At 37.0% G+C, this 20,679-nt stretch overlaps 1 protein-coding gene across 6 annotated transcripts; it reads right to left on the bottom strand.

The window, feature by feature from the left end:
- Window positions 1–293: 293 nt before the first annotated feature.
- LOC147850286 (uncharacterized) lies at window positions 294–18,806 on the bottom strand. 6 transcript variants are annotated; one of them, XM_087336261.1, is made up of 20 exons: window positions 15,716–16,319; window positions 15,306–15,638; window positions 14,766–14,869; window positions 14,577–14,663; window positions 14,408–14,483; window positions 12,147–12,221; window positions 12,021–12,074; window positions 10,881–10,940; window positions 10,600–10,716; window positions 10,426–10,520; window positions 10,088–10,287; window positions 9,344–9,441; window positions 3,271–3,374; window positions 3,020–3,185; window positions 2,748–2,870; window positions 2,599–2,678; window positions 2,290–2,419; window positions 2,180–2,209; window positions 1,668–1,738; window positions 294–1,580 (listed from the first exon to the last, which is right to left on the bottom strand). In XM_087336261.1, the coding sequence occupies exons 2-20, from the start codon at window positions 15,351–15,353 to the stop codon at window positions 851–853; spliced, it is 2,448 nt and encodes an 815-aa protein (XP_087192387.1). In that variant the 5' UTR covers window positions 15,354–15,638; window positions 15,716–16,319; the 3' UTR covers window positions 294–850. The 6 variants fall into 6 exon arrangements, with proteins under 6 accessions (XP_087192387.1, XP_087192389.1, XP_087192388.1 ...); XM_087336263.1 differs by lacking the exons at window positions 15,306–15,638; window positions 15,716–16,319 and adding an exon at window positions 17,872–18,806; XM_087336262.1 differs by lacking the exon at window positions 15,716–16,319 and having other exon boundaries at window positions 15,306–15,664.
- Between the last annotated feature and the right edge of the window lie 1,873 nt (window positions 18,807–20,679).

Raw genomic sequence — 20,679 nt, 5'->3', positions numbered from 1 at the left:
AGAACTATAATTATAGATTAATTTGTTCAGCACTTCTGTTAAAAGTCATACCTCACAACCTTATCAGTAGCATTAGTTTAGTTTAATTCCCCTTCCACAGTGAGATATCACAGGATCACGTATGAAAAGGTGTGGATGGTTGATTGAAGAAATGGATGAGCTTCTCAGTGAGACAAGTTGGAATGCGAGCCTCCTGAATAGAACATGACGTTGTGTCTTCATTCAGTGGACTTTTTTGTAGTGGCTGCAAATGTAATCAATTACTTTTTATCCAATCAAAATAATCAAAAGTATTGAATGGAAAGACGCCATTTAACATTGCTATTGGATACATTTTTGAACTATTCCATTAGTACTTGTTTTACATCTGTGTAATATCTAACACAGTTGATAGATTCACATTTATTTAATCTAAACAAAGAAGACATCTTTACTGCTGATATTGTTTTGTTAAGCTGAGAATGATCAAAAAGTGGATTTGTTTTTAGGGCTAGCTTTGGAATTTTAGTGTTATAATAAAAGAATGTCGGATACAAATATTACGAGAAAAGCAGCGAAGCCTTTGTCAATGCATTGAAACAAATGCTCCTTTCCCTTGAGATGAAAGACTCCTTTCTGTAAGGCTGTCTCCAGCAATATGCCAAAAAGAGGCAGTTTTGAAACATCCATTTTGCTGCTTCCCATTTTTGATGAATTGCATATGATTCCATTTTTGATGCACATGAAAAGTTAAAACTAATTACAAGCTATAGAAACGAAGAAAGACAATAAAGAACCTCCGATATCTTCATTTTAGACAATAGTGAACCTCTGATATAGCAAGAAGAACCCACAATCCATGATGATCCTTTTATAGCGACTCAACTTCAGCTTTAGAATCATCATAATTGGTTCTCCAGTAATTTACATCAGTGAAGTTTGTGTCTCCCGTAGTAGCTTCACAATTTTTTCTATCTTCTAGTTCCTGTAAAGAAGGACTATTGGTTGGAGAATTAGGGCCAGACTCTCCATTGTGGCCTTCTTGCAATGCATGGTCGATAGCCTTACCTTCAATCTCCACTTGAACACAATCTATTTTCTCATCAAATAGTGCCTCAGCTGTTTGTTGGGAGGTTCTCTCAATCCCAACATTGTTGTCTGGTTTTACATTGAATTCATCTGATACAGTGGTCATTTGTACATCTTCGTTTGCCATTGTAAGCATTTGGCTGGTGGTGGTTTCGACTACAAATTCTCCTCTCACGGCATCTTTGAGAGTATTATTATCACTAAATGAGATTGTTGGCTCCTGCCAACTAGTCCATTCTGGTGACCGGACAGATAATGAATCTGTGGCAATATTCTCATCTTTATAATATGCTGAAGTATCAAATTTATCAATGCTTGCACTAAAGTTGTATACTGAAGTTTCCATCTCACTTTCATTTGCCGCCTCACTAGTTGTAGCAAAATTCTCCTCAAGATGAACGGAGAAAAATGTGTTAGAAGAGCTAGCAGTATCAACTAAATCTTCATCACTACTGGCAACTTCATTATCATCAATATTTCTGCTGTTTGGAGAAGGTACAGCGTTTGAATGCCTGTTTAAAAACAGCACGATTGTCAGCATCTAGCCAAAAAGGAAAATGTTACAACTTCACTTAAAATATGGCAAGAAGATCACATACAGGTCCTGTTCTTCACCAAGCCTCAATGATGACATAACAACTCCAGATGAATCATGCTCAAAATATCCACCCTGCAATAACAATTAGGCACTTTGTAAGTATTTCTATCTGGATATGTCCAAACTAGACTTTGCATACAGAAATCTGACATTCCATGTACCAGTTACCTCAGTTAGATCATCACTATTCCTAGTTTAATGGTAATTTAATTATTAATGCCTAGGATCATCCTTGTTTTGGCTTATTTAATGGAAAATTTTAATATACATGGTTGGTATCAAACTAGGACGCAATATGTATTGCAGCAGATTCATTATTAACTTTCCCATCTCTTTTGAGCAAATATAAAAATGTGCAGGAAGACAGGCTTTGTTAATTAATATCCTGGATTCATTGTGTTGCTCTATAAGAAAAATAAATACTCGAAAAACTTGCAAGTTGCTGATAGCTAAAATACTCCGTAGACATTTCAATGAAGTATAAAGAGTATTAGCAAAACGTATTTGTCTTACATCTTCAGCTCTACCAAATACCCCAAGTTCCTGCAATATAAGATAAGCCTCAGAAAATAAATGTAAATACGATTAGTTAAAAACACTGTAAGTTAAACACGTACACATACCTCATCTTCATTCTGTTGCATCTGATAGCCTAAAACTTCACGACTTATGTGTGACGATATGTCATAATCTCTATCCTGATATTCATCCTCATCACTATTCACAGAACGCTCACGCAAGGTGGTTGGACGACTGAAACCAATTAGAATTGCAAAGCAGATCATACATATGAATATTGAAAATTCTAAGAACTGTTCTTTCCTTTAGAAACTTATTTCGGCATTTTACTCAACAAGAGCCATCTAGTTCCCCAGATTTCTTCAAACTAAACAGAAGCAGAGACATTACCCACTTCAGATGTTTCCACTTACCCACATGTCCATTGAGACACATTTTCTGTGGAATTAAGTCTTTGTAGGACAACTTGCCATTGCAACCATTCAGGTTTTTCCTATACAAATATACTGACAAAATCAAGCTTAACTTCCGGGTTAGAAATAAGTAAAAAAGAATGACCAACCTGTAGGTGAGCTTGAATTTCTGAATTAAAGCTAGATGCATGAACCAGCCGATTTGCAATTCTTGTTAAATGGCCCAGGTTGCCTACTTTCGGTGGATGTTTTCCAGCCTTAGCTACAGTAGGCTATTGTAAAATAGATATTTAGCAGTAATATACATCCATATTTGAGCTTGACAAACAAGTGACAGATATGTGGGACTCAAGCTTAAAGCGCTAGATCATACCACCTATAGCACGTGAACAGGATAGAGTTTCAAGGAATCGCTTCAAACCTTACTGTCCATGCTAAGTACAAACGGATTCTCAAACACTCCCAAAAGTCTTGCAACCAGATCACAATCAACCAAGAGATGATCAATTAGTATCTTGCTGCCACTCTCAATACATGAGGCTATAATGTTCTCCACATGATGATGAAGGAAGTTGTTGAATGGGTAACTGCAGAAAAAAACAGTAACCTCAGGCAAACCCAATTTCATATAAAGATGCTTTATATAAAAATAATTTAAGAGAAACTTCTTACTTAAAAAATAATTTAAGAGCTTGTTGGATTGCACCAAGCCGGACCAACCCTTGTCTGGCTGCATCACTATTTGTTCGGAGAAGAACAGCAACAAATTCTATTATCTGTGTGTAGACACAATCACAATAACGGTAACATTACATATAACATGTCAAGTGTTATGCTAATAAGAAATAAAAAATAGAGATTTTAATGCATTAGAAGTTTTAATCTCTAGAAACATTGATAATAGGCCTTGATTTTCTGATTATTAATAATTAGAAACTTTGATTGTTCCAGTATACCAATCCTGTGACAAAACATCAAGACAACTGCCAAAGTGGTCTTTCATGACTATGAGCATCTTAATTCACGGCAAACTTTATAAGTTACTTTCTGGTACAACAGAAGAACCAACACAAAGGGAGATAGTCCCAATGTCTACACCCCACGGTAACCTATACTTGAAACCAAAGATTATAAAAATAAGTAACTGTTCAAATAATGGTTATGAAAATGACTAATGGCAGAAAGATCTGTAATGACTATCATCCCTCCACATAAAACATGCAAAACTGCCCGGGAGACCTTAGTTCCAACAACAGACAAGATACAACCTCTAGTGGAAAATTCCATGCATTTTCTAATCCTTGTTATACTTATGTCAGTGATATGTTGAATAAGACTCGAACCAAACATATCACTACATATAGACATACTGTATGGATAAGAGTTCAACTTACACAGAGATCATTCCACGAAGCAACATCTGATAATAAATTTATATTCTCTGATGAAAGTAATCTATAGTTGATTGAGATATTATGTATAGTTTAAAAGAGAAACTTATTTTAATATTATCTTTTATTTTATATGGTAAAAAGTGAAATTGAATCATTTTATTTTAATATTATCTTTTAATTTGTACAGGAAACTGCTAAAAGATAAGTCATGGAGTATTATGTGATGACCTAAACAAGCTTCATCCTTTATATTAGAAACAAATTGTGCTGAGGGCAATTAACTATTCCCATTTGTCTACTTCGCTTGATTTAGCCACTTAAATTATCAAATAAGCTCAAAGATGCTAATTACGAAGTTTCTAAAGCTTGTCTTCTTGAAAAGTTTCAAAGTCATTGTTCTAAATTCATAATGCAGTGCAAATCAGTGGTTTTTCCTGTTGGAGGGTGACAGCTCCAGACCTGCACTCTCTTTCATCTTTATTATCTCTGTACTACATTCTCTCTTCCCAGATTCTTCTCTCTCTAGAATCTGCAATGCTTTAAATGCCTTCTCTCTCTAGAATCTGCAATGCTTTAAATGCCTTTTGTCTCTTCCACTTTTTCCAAGATATTCCCTTTTTATTCCTAGTTTATTGTACCTGTTTGGTAGTACAAGAGTCTCTTAACTACCAAACAACCATTACCAATTTTGTATAAATAGCTTATACCAGCCTCTTTTGTAATAAGATTATTTTCTGCTGCTACTTAGAAACAAGCACAACTCTTTGGCTGTGTCTCTACTCTTTGCAACCATTTTTTCTACTGCTGTCTAACAGCCTTCTCACAGCTTGGCTGTGTCTATTTTGTTCTAACTCTTCCGCTGCTGCTATTAACAGCTTTTCTCACATGGTATCAGAGCAGTGAGGTCTCCATATCCTCAGCCTGATTATTTTTGCCAAAGAGCACACAGAACTGTCTTCTTTTATCCCTCCCTCCCAACCCTATAGAGGAGGTTCTCTTAGCAGCCACCCTCCCAACCTACAGAGGAGGTTCTTTTTTCTTTCTTTTCCCCTCATCTGAGCCTCACCTAGCATCTAGGGAGAAGTAGAAAGACCCTGACCATATACTTACAACTGATGTAAATTGTCCAGTTGTAGCTCAAGAGGAGGATATCCATGGCCTCACATGCCACGATTGTTTCATCAACCATTCCCCAACTCCCCAAAGAGTCAATGGGAACAATTACTTGGATTGGGAGCTACAAATAAAGACCTTGTTACAATACCATCGTTTATGGAATGTAGTCACTGGAAGTGACAAGAAACCACCAGTAACTTCATCCTCTTCAACCAAATCAGTTGCTAGCTCATCTAACGCTGAGATTGAAGCGTGGCTAGATAAGGATTCTCGTGCCCATGCTTTCCTCATTCGCTCGTCAATTTCAAGATACAGATGAAGAGACAGCGAATGAACTATGGACATTCATAAAAAAGAGGTACCATCGAGCTAATCATGCTCAAATGATAGCTATTGAGAACCAACTAGCTAATCTCAAGATTCATGACACTCCCAACATCATGGATCAAATAACGCAATTTGTTACTCTCCAAAAGGAACTAGTTTCTTTGGGAAGCAAGTTAACTGAAGTTTAGTTTGTGCATCGTCTAATGATAAAGTTGCCTGAGTCATTCCCAGCATTTTGTGACACAATTTCTCTTCTTCCCAACACACCTGATATGAATACATTCCTTGGTATTCTACAAGATACGGCAACAAGGAAGAAAAGTGCTCAAACTTCCAATGAGACGCTTCTACACGCAACAAGTAAAGGCAAGTGGAAGCCAAATGGCAACTCCTACAACAAACCCAATCCAAGACCACCAAACAACCCAGCCTACAAGGAGCTCACTTGTCATTATTGTGGCTACAAAGGTCACATTCATCCTGATTGTCGGAAAAAGAAAAGGGACAATGCTAAGAACTCTTCTTCTACCGAAATCCAACTCAGCCCACTCAATCAAAGAAACAGTTTTCCTTGGCATTGAGGAACAAACTTCACATTTGGCTGGACCAACTACCTCAACCATTGATGAGTGGTCAGTAGATAGTGGTGCTACTTCACACATGACCTATGACAAATCCATTTTGCATGATGTGAAACCTAGCTCCTCCCAAATCTCCATTGGAGATGCCTCATGCATTGAGGCTTCATGTGTGGGTAATGTGTTTCTTAACTATTCTTCAAATAAGAACCTGTCATTCTTCAAGATGTGCTACATGTGCGTCGCATCTCTGCCAACCTACTTTCAGTCTACCAAATCACTAAGCAAGGTTATGGTGTCTACTTTGATAGCTCGGTTTTGGAAGTCATTGACACCAACAACCTACAAATTGTAGCTAGTGGCACACAAGAAGGAGGTTTATACCGCCTGAAAAGTTCCCATAGCCCCTTGGAAAAGTTCAAATCTCATCTTCTTCATCTTTTTCAAGGCTCTCATGCGTTGGTGGCACAAGAAGATCCCACGTTGCGGCATGCTAGGTTTGGTCATCTCAACTATGATTCTCTTCAAAAGCTCTCCTCTTCCCAACTAGTTGAGGGTCTTCCTATTTTCAAAACTCCCAATACCCCATGTGTTGCTTGTCTTCATGGCAAGCAACATTCCTCATGAAACCACTCACCGTGCAACATCTATCTTGGAGTTAGTGCACATGGATCTTTGTGGTCCCATGAAAACCACTACTCTTGGTGGTGCACGCTACTTCATGCTCATCATTGATGATTTCTCCCGCAAGGTTTGGGTTTATTTTCTTGTAGAAAAATCGCAAGCCTTCACAAAATTTCAAGAATGGGTAGCTCTCGTGGAGAACGAGACATCGAAGGAAGTTCGAAAGATCAGGTCGGACAATGGTGGAGAGTTTATCTCCCAAGCTTTCACCATTTCTGCTCTCAACGAGGCATTGCTCACCAATTTTCTAACAAAATGGAGTCGTGGAAAGGAAGAACCAGACAGTCCAAGAGATGGCTCGTACGATGCTATCTCAATCTGATCTTCCTCTCTCGTTTTGGGGTGAAGTTGTCACCACAGCGGTCTACATCATCAACTGCCGCCCAACAAAAGTTGTTGCTGGAATGACGCCTGCAGAAGCATTTACAGGTGTAAAGCCCTCAGTATCTCATTTTAAAGTCTTTGGTTGTGATGCTTATGTTCACATTTCAGATCATAAAAGTACAAAATTTGAGTCCAAAACCAAGAAATGCAAATTTCTTGGTTATAGCACTCAATCTAAAGCGTACAAGTTATGGGATTTAGAGTCAAAGTCCCTAGTCATCTCTAGGGATGTTCATTTTGTGGAGTCTCAGCCAGATGATTCTAGGATTTCACCTGAGTTCACGGTTGAAATCCCAACTCCTCCCGAATCTCTTATTTTAGACGAAGATGTCTCACCTTCAAGCCCCCCATCTTCTCCTACTCAATCTCTAACTTCGCCAACAATTCAAACCTCTCCCTCAACTCCACTTGTTTCCCCTCCCACTACAAACCAGCTTCCACCACTTCCCAAGTGGCTTCAAGCCACCATTCGTGATTCTCATCTCTCCGATGCTGAACTTCATGAGTATACATGTGGTTCTCGAAAACGTAAGTCACAACGGCCTCCTCACTCATGCAACTTTGCCTTACTGTGCACTGTTGGGCAATCACAAGAACCCACAACAGCAAAAGAGGCCCTTGTTCTTCCAAAGCGGAAAGCAACAATGGATGTTGAACTTGATTCCATTGAGTGGAATCACACATGGGAGCTGGTTCCACAGCCTCAACATCAACAAGTCATTGGACTGAAATGGATTTTCAAGACTAAGTACCATGCTTATGGTACTTTGGATAAGCACAAGGCACGTTTAGTTGCAAAAGGCTACTCACAAGTCAAAGGAGTGGATTACGAGGAAACTTTTTCTCCAACAGCAAGGTACACCTCTATTCGATGTGCGCTTGCACTTGCTGCTCACAACAATTGGCCCATCTTTCAAATGAATGTCAAGACAGCCTGCCGTAATTGTGACTTGAAAGATGAGGTTTATGTTGAACAGCCTCTAGGTTTTGAGATTTCAGAGCAGAAAAAAATGGTCTACAGGTTCCACAAAGCCTTGTATGGCTTAAAGCAAGTTCCCAAAGTTGGGCATGCCAAATTGATACCTTTTTTCTCTCTCTTGGGTTTCAGAACTGTTATGCTGACAACGATCTCTATGTTTTTTTTCCTGCTTCCAAGGAATGCCATTAATCAGCTCCTCGGTCGACTCAATGTTTGAATAAATAGGCTTATACCAAACAACCATTCCCAATTTTGTATAAATAGGCTTATACCAGCCTCTTTTGTAATAAGATTATTTTCTGCTGCTACTCAGAAACAAACACAACTCTTTGGCTGTGTCTCTACTCTTTGCAACCATTTTTTCTACTGCTGTCTAACAGCCTTCTCACAGCTTGGCTGTGTCTATTTTGTTCTAACTCTTCCGCTGCTGCTATTAACAGCTTTTCTCACATTTCCGACACATGATAATGTGTGAGGTTGGCATCAATGGCATAACTGTGTAAAAATGGAATTAATGATTACTCTAGACTCAGATGCATATGCATTGTCACAGCGAAACATGTTTCAGGTCTGAATCAAACTTTCTGAAATGCATGAATAGGTTGGGTAATTAGTGTGGAACCTTCACTCCATCCTTAGGAGGCTTTTATTACTTTGTTAACATTTTCTCTAGCATCAAGTGCCTATCCATCAACACTATGAAACACATTTCACTTCTGCTATCTATTGATGAGTATAAAGCTAGATGATTTATAAAGGTACATGTCAAATCGCACACATGGTCACTTTATTACAACAAAAAACATTAAGATTTATCTATTTTTTATTTATGCATGCGAAGCACAGATTTTCAACTGTAAATGTGGTCAAAGAATATCAGATATTCTTATGACAAAATCACCAACCACATGTAATGTGGCAGTCCCTTGAGGACTTGTATAGAAAACCCCCTTGGCCCATTGTGTTTAGTTAATGATCTTTAGTTTATTAATGTAGCTTTCTCTTCAGTGCATAAACTGAACTCTGTGTATTTTATTATTTCTGGTTATTTTCTCTGATTCCTTCTCTTGATCACACCCCCACTCTCACACATGTATTACGCTTCCGCATAACTCTACGAGAGTTAGATTCTTTACATATCATTTTAACTGCAGCCTCTTTTTGTATCATACTAGTAGAATCTTATTCATATAATTATGCTAGAGTAAATAGATGCTATTCTCAATTTATTAAAATTAGCCACTATAACATTATATTAACAAAACATAGTGAAAAGCTAAAACCTTTAGTCGATGAATGCCAAGAGGAGGACATAATTCACCATAGGTAGTATGCAATAGCTTTCCATCTCCTTCCACATCAAGGACCTTCAGCAAATCTCCTAGTACATATAGTGACCCAATTAACATTTAAGTAAATCAGACCACCAGCTGTCAGTCAAATAATAAGTCAGTTCAACTTCCACATTCTATAAAATCACACGAATAATGTATGATAGAACTATGGTCCAGCTATAGCATACACTTAATAAGGAGACTGTGTAGGTACTAGTAACTACAAAAGAAACCTTATTGCTACAACATTCTGCTGGAGGCCAAACTGTGTTTAAATATACTTGGTCACTAAAATGATTCCGCAACAGTTCTTCTTTGCACAGAAAATATTGAATATGAGGAGTTTAAAATATGCCACGATTTTATTTTCAGAGTTATTTGAAGGAAGGTGGTGGATGACCAATGGCCAATGTCATCAGATCGTTGGAAATGTTGAACTTGATGGCTATTGATATTTTGTTCTTTAATCAAATGCTCAAGAACACTCCACATAAGAGTTTTCACTGAGACAGTCTGGTATTTCTACATGGCATCTGAGAAACAATTGGTAACACGTGGAAGGAGAGATGTGCCATGTAAAGTTCAACTAGTCGAGTTTTTCTCTCTACACCATTTTCTAAATCTCGAGCAATAAACAAACCTCAAATTAAACTCCATCCACAATATGCTCACCATATGGTGAATAATACTAACCTAACCTCTGCAGCATTCCATCTATGGTCTCCGCACTTGCAGCTGTTTGGAGTGAGTCTGAAATTTGTTGCCCTCTACCCATTCCAACCATCATGTGCCTCTTTGGGTCGAGCAAGGCAATGCAGACAGTCAAAGAATGCACAAGTGTGGATTTGGAATCTTGATCTTCTAAAGCTCGATTTAATAGTCTGGCAATGAAGCTGCACAAAAAGAAAGCAAGAGAGAGTATGTCTGATTCCTGATAGCCATATTCAGACAAGGCAATGACGCCATGGTTACCAACAAACTTTCAGTTTAAGGAATCTAAACAAGGATTGATATCCACAATATAAACCAACCTCGGGCTTGAGAGCTTCGATTTCAACTCTGACAGTGACAGTCGAGAGACAGCTGAGAGAGTGTCAGCTGCATTTGCATGTGCTTCCGATGAGTTCTAGAGGGAAAAACGGAAATTCAAAAGATCAATTATGTTGCTCAACAATGTATGAATTTTTGAAGTAGAACAATCTTACAGGGGGGCTGAGTTTATCAAGAAGCATATCGAGCAAGTTTGTATCTGCTAGCCAGTTGAAGCTATCTTCATGAAAAGCGTGCATGGCATCATCTGTTCCGATGATACGTATCAAAACCTGATACATTGTTCGATTTTTTTGCATAATTAAAAGTTATGCTGTGCTCCCATGTAAGTGTGCAACATGTATAAAACATTTTGGCTTCTCTGGCACTTTCTGAATGTTGTGCCATTTCTCTCAATAAAAGTTTTGGAATTAACATGCATCAGCAGAAAGTTTACCTCCATTATGGATGTAATAGAAATTAGATCGACAAGCTTCCAAAGAATCTCTTGATGTGTCTGTCAACAGAAACCAAAAAAGGTCACACATAGCAAACTAATCCACTGTTAAAAGTGAGTATCCATGTAGAAGCATGCAGCCTTACCTGAATTCATACCCTTATCTTCTATATTTTAGCCTAGCTAAGAAGAGATGAGAAATGAATCCACAAACTATCAAAATGCAGACTTTGTAAACAAGATGCATTTACTAGTGACAGGACAAGGAATCAGAGCCAATAATGCAAGGCAGCAATCATCCAATATTGTTACAAGTGCATGCATATGGAATTCATAATAAAAGACACTTGTACAATGATATTTATTTATTCATTGGTTTCATTTATTATAGTTTATTTGTTTAGTTCATATATCAGCCAGCAAAAACTCAAACAAGATAGATGTGCTTTGGAGCTACATATACTCTTGCATTGCAGGATAAAGTACTCTAAAGTATCTAGAATAATTGTTTATCAAATGTGTTACTTGTGGTTCATCTGGATTTTGTCAGCTTTCACTAGTTGTGGTCTTGGGCATCATAAATCCATCTACACATAGTACTTGGCATCTACATAGATCTGTAAGATTCTATTAATTATCATCTTTCAAATTACTAAATCATGTCAAAACTACATTACTTTGTGCATTGCTTACACAGAAATTCGATGGTGCAATATGCATGTGGCATTATCCTTGTTCATGTTTGACCTTATTCTCACAATGCCATATGTGATGACAAAACTTGCACATTATGCAGTTTTAAGGCACTTTCAGGATCATTATTATCACTTCAAGCTCATAAGATCCTGTAACCAAGCAAGCACTTGAGTCTATGATTCTAGCTTCTGGGAAGGACAGGTATGTTAAATGGAGTTTGGAGAACAGATACAAAACACGTTACTATATTGTGAAATTGAAAATACATTGGAAGCTCTAAGGTACTTTGAAAGGTATATATACTGAAACAAAGAGGGGAGAATGTTGTGTGAGACTGATCATGCACACAAAAGATGTAATGTATTCTAAAAATAAGTGCCTGTGTGTTGGCATATACAAATCAATCTCACAAGCAAAATTACAAACCAATACTCCCAAGAATACCTGCAAGTAGCGCATTACAGATGCGGTTTTCCTCATCAGAAGGCATATAGCCACCTGTGCGGAATCTTAAATAATCAGTTATCATCCATCAGACTAGAGCACTATTGTCAAGAGAGAGAATGCTACCTTACTGAAGTATCCAGCAAGCAACGGTCCATGAGAACGTTCTGGATCCAAGAAGGAGAACAGCAAACCAATCAACTACGAACACAAAAACGTAGTTACTAACAAATTGCATTACACTAATGTCTTATAGGTCAAAATGGCCTATAAGACCAAACATGAGATTACACCTTAAAAACTTGTCTCATCCTTGTGAACAAACCAAAACAAATTTAACTATGTGAAAACATAAATAGAAATAAACAGCCCAAAATGAAGAGAACTCCCAAGCATTAAAAACACCTGTGATGACAAGGATAGTGACAATGGAGATAATAGCCTTTATTTGTTGATGACAAGGATAGTGACATTGTAGTTCACAAGGTCGGGTCCCACATGCACAACTAATTGGTATGGCCTATTATTTCACAACCCCTTAATTGACTTGTGGGGTTAGTAGTAGTTATAGCGCTAGAGAAAGTTATGATCGTTCTTTGTCAATGAGCTTGTGTGGTTGTATTGTTGTCCTTCAACAACTTCCCCCTATGTATCTTGAGTTCTAGCAAGAACAATCCCAAGCACCATTGGTACTCATATTCCTTTACCTTGTGTATTGGGCAAAGCCTTGATTAGAGAGCCAATGGTATCTCCCTCTTTTTTCATAGTAGCAATATAGTAGCAAACATAGGTGTTCTTCATATTCCATTCCTGGATAACACAATTAACAGATTCTTTCTTCCAGAAGTGTATGCATATTGGCCTACCTCAAGTTATAAGTAAAATGAAGACATCCACACCTGCGCTATCGCAATATGCAATGCATGCAATAGATGTATATCCATATAAGGGGGTCTGATGGAGAATCCACCCTCCAATGTATAATTGTGAGCCATCTTCCTACCAAGAGATGTTGTGGGGCTGATCCATGTTCCATTATCCAATTTGATACTATCATTTCTGATCACACTATAGTTTCCCACTTTGGTGATGTTCAGATGGGGAAAATTCAAGCTATATTGGAACAGGGGTAGTGCATTTATGGTTATCTATATGACTCTTAACCATTCTTGTGTTTCAACATACCAACAATGATCATCTCCGTGTTCAGCAAGTTGATTTTTTTTTGATGTCATAAATGCCAACCTTGAGTACCTTTGTTTAGGGAGCTACGAAATGGTTGGATATTAATCACTAAATGGAATAGCATTCCGGTCATTAATGGGGCCGCTCCCATCAGTGCCCGAATTAAATCATGGGGCATTGATGTTGTGCTCTTCCGTATCATTAAGAAATCATTGAGACTAAGGTCTCTTCAAATCTCTTTAGTTTTTTACCTTGTGAAGACTCGGTCCCCATGTTTGTACTCCCAAGAGAAGACTGGGGCAATGAGTATAAAAAAGGCCCAATTTAGTCTATGAATCTTGGAGCTGTATATGTGAATATTCTCTTTCAAGAGCACCAAGGGCTACATATCCATAAGAGTTTTGTAAAAAGAAATGAGGCCTTGCGTATGTTACCTAGATATGTGTAAGACTATGTGTATGCCACCTTTTCTTTTGTCAAGAAGAATTATGGTTTTGATATCGTTGCCCATGCTTTAGTGGTGTTAAAGATCATCACTCAACAAAGAAACAATCTTTATAAGCCAAATAATGAAAATTACCAATTGAATCCTTTTCTTGCTGACATTTCATTTTTCTTGACTTGAGTTCATATATGTAAATCACTAGAGCATAGCACAAAGACACTTGAAAAAAGAGCAACATAACTCCAAGGCTGCAAAATGAGCAAGGACAAAGCTTGGAACAAAATGAAAATGGACTTTCATGCACCAAGAAAAAAAAAATCAGGCATGGAGAATCTCCAAGCAGAGTTGGACTCTCTATACTTTGGCAAGACAGTTTAAGATAGTTCCAGAAGCCATTGAAGCAGAAGATTGAATGAAAAGGCTCAAGACAAATAAACAAATGGAGCAAATGTAGGAGAAATACCTAGAGTTAGGCAGACTTATCTAAGACAACAAGATTGGAAAGTGGTCAATAAATTGATTAGCAAATGAACTGTAGTTTCAGGTGGAAAGACAAGTCAACTTCTTTTTATTTCTTCTCATATGGAGATAACAACACAAGAGCGCCTCGTTCAGGCCATACAAGTTCTTGACAATAAGCATAGTTAACATCTCAATGGCCATAAACAGTTGCATCCAAAAAGTACTAATCCATGTATTATACTTGAACGGCAAACATTTTGCAGATTACCATATTGTTAACATCATAAATACTTACCTCTTCATCCTCAACTATGGTTTTCAATATTATCTCAATTTCGCAGGTGAAAATTTCACAGGAAATGAAAGGGAACCTGCGAAGGCCATTGTGATTTCTCATTTCAAAAACATGAAATAAGTGAAGTTAGGGATAAATAAAGCAAAAGACAACTCTGGACGTCTCTTACTTGAAAACTCTCTTATTGTCAGATCCCTCTGGTGGTTCCTCAACAATATATTTCAAAAGCTGTTGGATCTGTACCTTCCCTCTAAGGCTGCAATTTCCAAGTTCCACCAAGATATGTAAGATAAATGGAAAATATGAGCAAAATCACAAAACAAAAAAATTCACATGTTGAAAGGGCATAAAGGATTACAAATTTATCAAACGTGTATTCAACGATTTGCACTCTTGAATAAGGTCATCTTCATCCAAAAGCTCTTCGAGTGTGAAACTATCTTTATCAAGCAACGACTCCACCTAATAGTACAAAACCCAAAATTAAAATGCATAGTTATAGTTTGGGACACACACATACACATATATAGTAAGGTTAGCCATCGAATTACAAAATCAATAAAAATGAAAATATATGTATGAGACTAGAATAGAATAAGAAATTGCACTCACAAATAAATTGTGTGAACAGAAGTTCGGTGAATCAATGTTCTAAATATATTGATTGATATACAGATAGACTTTCTTACTGTCCTTGGTTGTCAAATATGACATATGGGACCAAAGTAAAACATTTCATGTAGTACGTTACATTGGTAAGTGATTCTCAATGTTCGAGAATTTAATTAATGGATGCTGAAATTGAGAGTGCACAAGTGACAGAGAAATGTGTGTAGGAATAAATCAGGGTTGAAATTACGAAAAGCTAACTCAAATGTGAACGAACATGGAGCATTACAATTATACTCAACCTCATGAATTTGTCCAGGGGCAAAACATGCATCATCACAAATCTCCTTGTTGATGTTCCAACAACCTATTTCACATCGAAGATAATGTGAATTGCGATGTGGATGGTACCACGAGAATGTTTCTTGCGTGTATGAATGAGTGTCATTTGTCTACTCAGAAAAGAAGTTGATTTTGTTGTTTGGTGCAACATATGTAAAATATCATGTGTGATGCATGAGCCTCCACATCTTTCCCAAGTAGTGATACATGGATGTTGCAGAAAAAACTCTTTCGTGAAGGATCATTTGAGGCATCATGAAACAAGTGTACTGCACTCCATCTTCAGAGCAATTTTTGCATATTGCACATCCATCCAGAACTCAATATTTTGAGCGAGTAACTTTTGAGCTTTTGTACTTCTCATTTAATTCTAGGAAGTCCATCTGAGTGAATCTTAAGCACGTAATTCACAACCCTCTGCATGCCATGATCTCAAGATACTATAAGCTTTTGCACACCTTCTGATTTGCTAAAGGTGCTACATCATCTGCATATAACAAAATCATAATGAATGGATTCCCAATAGTAAGCCCGTTGGTTGTTTCCCTCTTGTGTACAAACTCATCAACCATTCATCCAGTAAAGAGTTTGAAAATTCCATCTCCCATATGCACACAATATGTCGCCTTCTCATAGATATGAGAAATTGTAGGCATATACTTACTTGGTACTTAGAATTCTTCCACATATCTCCAAAGAAGCTATTGGGACCCTATGAAAAAGTCTTGTCGAAGTCTATAAAACATATACTTCCTTATCTTTAAAATAATTTTCCTCCTGTAGGACTTCAGTGCTGTCAGGTGATTAAAGGTGCTATGAAGTTTTCGAACCTTTTTGTTTGTATGCTCTTTTTCCATTCTCATCAGACCGTGCATTAAGCTTTAATGAACAAAGGAAAAAGATGTGATAATGAACAGAAATAAGTAAGCTTTCAGAAATAGAAATGAGGACATTGTAAAAGAACATTGATATCCAAGTTCAATGTCTTGTATTGACTTATTATTGACTTTCAAAAATATTTGGGCACCACATTCAACAGATCATCAAAATCTACCTTTGTCACAATCTTGAACTTGCACGATGTGATTACCATCATCAAGCTTTCCATCTGGAAACAGCAATTGACTTATCATCATTTCAATAGTGGAACCTCCGTTCTTTACAATTGCTCCAGCTTCCACGTATTAGACAATAACTTCAATTCTCTTCTTGTCCAGATGTTCAATGTTCCTTTCCAATGGTTTTGCTTCTGAATCTAATTCTCTGCTCCCTCACAACACTATACATAACGATGCTAGGAGAGACTTCACATCGGCACACAACATATATAGCCATTTTGCCTCACAGACATAGGCACACCTTGAGAGCTTTAGCTCATCATAGCACAAGACAGCCTTACATATATAGACCCAACAAGAGGGTTTTAGATCATTTTCCCACAGTAGAAACCCATGTGAAGTCAATCATTCGAATAATATTACTTCTTCTTCAAGAATTTACTCAATCCATCCATAAGCCTGGTTTTGCATCACTGTGGATGTCCTTCCAAATACAATCATTTTTCTTCCTAGATAGAAGTTAGAAAGCACTAATTCACACATAGAGATAGAGATCATATATGTACAATATCTATTAGACATATATACCTAGAGAGACACAGTAATGAAATGCATAACTAGAGATAGGTAATTAATCACGTCACTATTAATCTCTTGGCCATTAGAAAACTATCTCATATTTTGATTTTGATGAGCCAAAGACCATGGACACAAGAAAAAACCTTACAACCCTAATGAAAATAGATCAATGCAGTAAAGGAAATGATACCAGTCACAGAAGAGGATGCAGTAAATGATACCTGATCACTGCAGATTACTACTACTCAGCATAATTATTTATAATAGTGACTTGTGAGACTTGATCATTGGGTCAAGACCAAAAACAGCAGTGACCACAGCATAAGATTATCACAAATAAATTTGAAAATTTGAAATTTATAGTCACAAACTTGAAATTTGTTTTTGCCATTATGATTACGAAATTTAAAATTTAGAATCACCACCGATTGGCATATTTCACTTTACAATCATAATGGCAATAATCAATGATCAATTAGAGGCAAAACACAGTGCTGAATAACACCAGAGGATCACTGCTACTTTGGCATTATTCACCATAATTCTTCTTTAGATCTTTATAGTGACATGTCACCATCAGATCAATGTGGGAAACAGCATTTAATACAGAAGAGACTCAATACAACTTCTCCACTGTTCGGTCAGAATTCTTACAATTTCAATAGCAAGACTTAGCCATTAGATCAAACCGCATCAAATAAACGCAGACCATAATTACTACTTTGCCTCACTCAGCAATTGTACAATTTTTATAGTTATATTTCAGGATTATATCAAGGCAGAAACTAGTGCTGACTCATTCACGGAATACAACCGATCAATAACATTTCATAATTACCCAGATCTTCTCAAGGTAGAGAGAAACCACGAACTTACCGGGGAGATCGTGGACAAGCCAGCCATGCGCCAAAACATCTTTTCCGGTAGATTGTATAGAAGAAACGTACAACAGTCTTTCTGTAATTGAGAACTACAGAAAGCTTGATAAAAATTTGATCGATGAAAAGAGGAACCTTAGAGAATGATGGATTGTTCAAGAAAGAAATAAATAAATTTTGAAGGAAGAAAAAAGGATTGATCGATCCAGAACTAAGCACACTTGACCAGCCTTCCGCAGAGAAAGCTGATTATTTTCTTTCTTCGAACGAGAAAGGGTCTGTAGGATGCTCTATTGGATTTCCGGGATATAGAAAACTTTAAAGATGGATCGATTTGAGGAGAATCTATCTTCGAAGGAGAACCACAGAAACCCTTGGGGTTCTGAAATGAGAACTTGACTAATATTATATTAGGTTTCCTGACTTTAGAGATGGATCGATTTGAGGAGAATCAGATGGAATTTCTATCTTTGAAGGAGAACTATAGAAACCCTTGGGGTTCTGAAATGAGAACTTTGACTAATATTATATTCGGTTCCCAAACTAAGAAAACCTTCGAGATAGAACAATCAAGAAAACGTCTTTCCGCAGAGAATCTGATGTAGGTTCATTTCTTATGAGCTATGGGAAGCTTGAAGATGGGAATGATCGTTCAGTCCTTGTGCATTAATATGATCTTATAAATTATACTTTCGGAGCTAGGGAAAGCTTAAAGATGGATTTGATAAGTGTGATGGATGAGACGTCTGTCTGCAGAGGAACTGGCGAAGGTTCGTTTCTGGAATGAGGAAGAACTTGAAGGTACAGACAGTGTAGCCCCTGCAAAGATGCGGTAGATCGAAGGATCTGTCCGCCTGCCTGCGATTAGGGTTAGGGTTAGGGTTAGGGTTAAAGATTGCAGAAAAGAAACGGAGGAGGCGGAAGAAAGGAAGACATAGATGAGAAAATTATTATTATTATTATTATTATTATTATTGTTATTTATTTTGCTCTTTTTCCTTTTTTTAACCCTTTAAAAATAATAATAATAATAGTTTTATTTTTTATTTTTTATTTTTTTTTCTCCTCTTCCTTTTTCTCACCCTTTATAACCAACAATGTACATATGTATACTCTTCATTTTAAAACGAATAATAGAAAAATGAACTAGTTTCTACAAATTACAGAAATAGCCTCACCCTTCCTTTTCTTCACACGAATTTCTCAAAAATAATGCTACTTACCTCTCTTATAATGTTAATGTAATCACTTGTTTAGTCTTATAGGTCATTTTGGCCTCTTGGCTTAAAGTGATGGGCTCACACCTTCGCATCATACATCGTAAAACCCGAGAGACCCGGCATTTTGATCCTCGCCATCGGCTACATACACCCTATCCCATGGATTGCAATATGTTTCTCTCGTGGACCTTCTTCCAAAGGATGATCGATCAATCGATCAATCTGTCTAGTTTGTCTTTGTCCCAAGAAATCACCACCACGGGAACGATTGTGAAGTGGTTCAGAGAATTGAGAGACTTTTATTGTTTGTTGGAACTGCATCAACTATTTCGGAAATCTTAGTAGTTGCGGCTGTTTTCGAAATCATGAGAGAGGTAATAATCGTGGAGTTGTCTCAAACCGTTAATGTATCTCAATAATAAAAATAAACCCCACCCACCCCATCCCATTTCTCCAAGTTAGGCGAATGAGGCCTTTTCTCGCAAAGAACAATGGAGATCACACCATGTTGACATTGAACTTCGCTACCACATCGTTTTGTGAAAATGTGAACATTGTCACTCATTTTAGGCTTTATCCATATTGAGAACGATCAACACGCATTAGCAGAACATGAAATCGGTTAGGCAAATGATTAGTGTCATATTGCGACAAAGTATATCCACCCTCGTTGTTTTTGGATGGTGCATTGAATGATAGTTAAGTTGTGGTTTACGTATTGTTTCCTTGTAAAATGGAAGTTTGTGTTGATGTTGTGGCAGAAAATCATTGTACATAGACATTTGGCTTTTCAAATTGGATATGAATACTTATCTTAAAGATTTTGCTTCGTTTTTCTTTTCTCCTTTTTCCTTCTTTTTCCTTTCATAGGGGGTCATGTATTAAGTAGGCACAATTCACACCAAACATGTAAATGGAAATTCATGTTCTGAAATTGAAACTAGTGGAACGAGATAGACACGGTCCATAGTTGAATAAAGATTTTGATGATAAAAACCAACATGGTACCTTTTGGCACATTGTCAAGTACCCTTTTACAAACAAATGTACAAACTCGGCGATTGATTACCTCTATAGAGTAGCATACAAAAGCTAACAATGATATAATTCATAATTGGAAGTTTATGCAAAATGTTGTCTTCATCGTCTCACAAAGATAAATGCTCCAATCCCCAAATTTAAAAGCATCAACCTTCCATAAATATGGGGTTGTATCATCTCTATGTGAACATCCATCACGATTCATCGAACTTTGCATCGTTTTCATTATATAACCGTAGTGACTGATCTAGATGGAGGAGGTTACAATAGTAGTGGTGCCATTTTTTTAAGTGCAAACAATATTGCTTTCTAGTTCTTTTATACTCCAATCCAAGCAAACATTGACTCTTATGTTGCTTCATGATATCAAGCCTTATCAATCATGTTATTGTGATCTCCTACTCAAATTTAAATTATTTATTTATTGTAGTATTTTATAATTTAGTTATTGATTGGCTTATATTGAAGTGCAAAATTCAAGTTACGTATTCACAACTTCAATGTTGATTTTAGCGATCGTTTGTACATTCGACGTCATGAAGTTA

This window comes from Azolla caroliniana, unplaced genomic scaffold (assembly GCF_043228905.1).
Source record: "Azolla caroliniana isolate FFs.n. ecotype wild unplaced genomic scaffold, voAzoCaro1.0.p SCAF_21, whole genome shotgun sequence".
In the NCBI taxonomy this organism is placed as follows: Eukaryota; Viridiplantae; Streptophyta; class Polypodiopsida; order Salviniales; family Salviniaceae; genus Azolla; species Azolla caroliniana.
The sequence above is the reverse complement of the archived record's forward strand: the minus strand, read 5'-3'. Positions and strand labels throughout refer to the sequence as shown.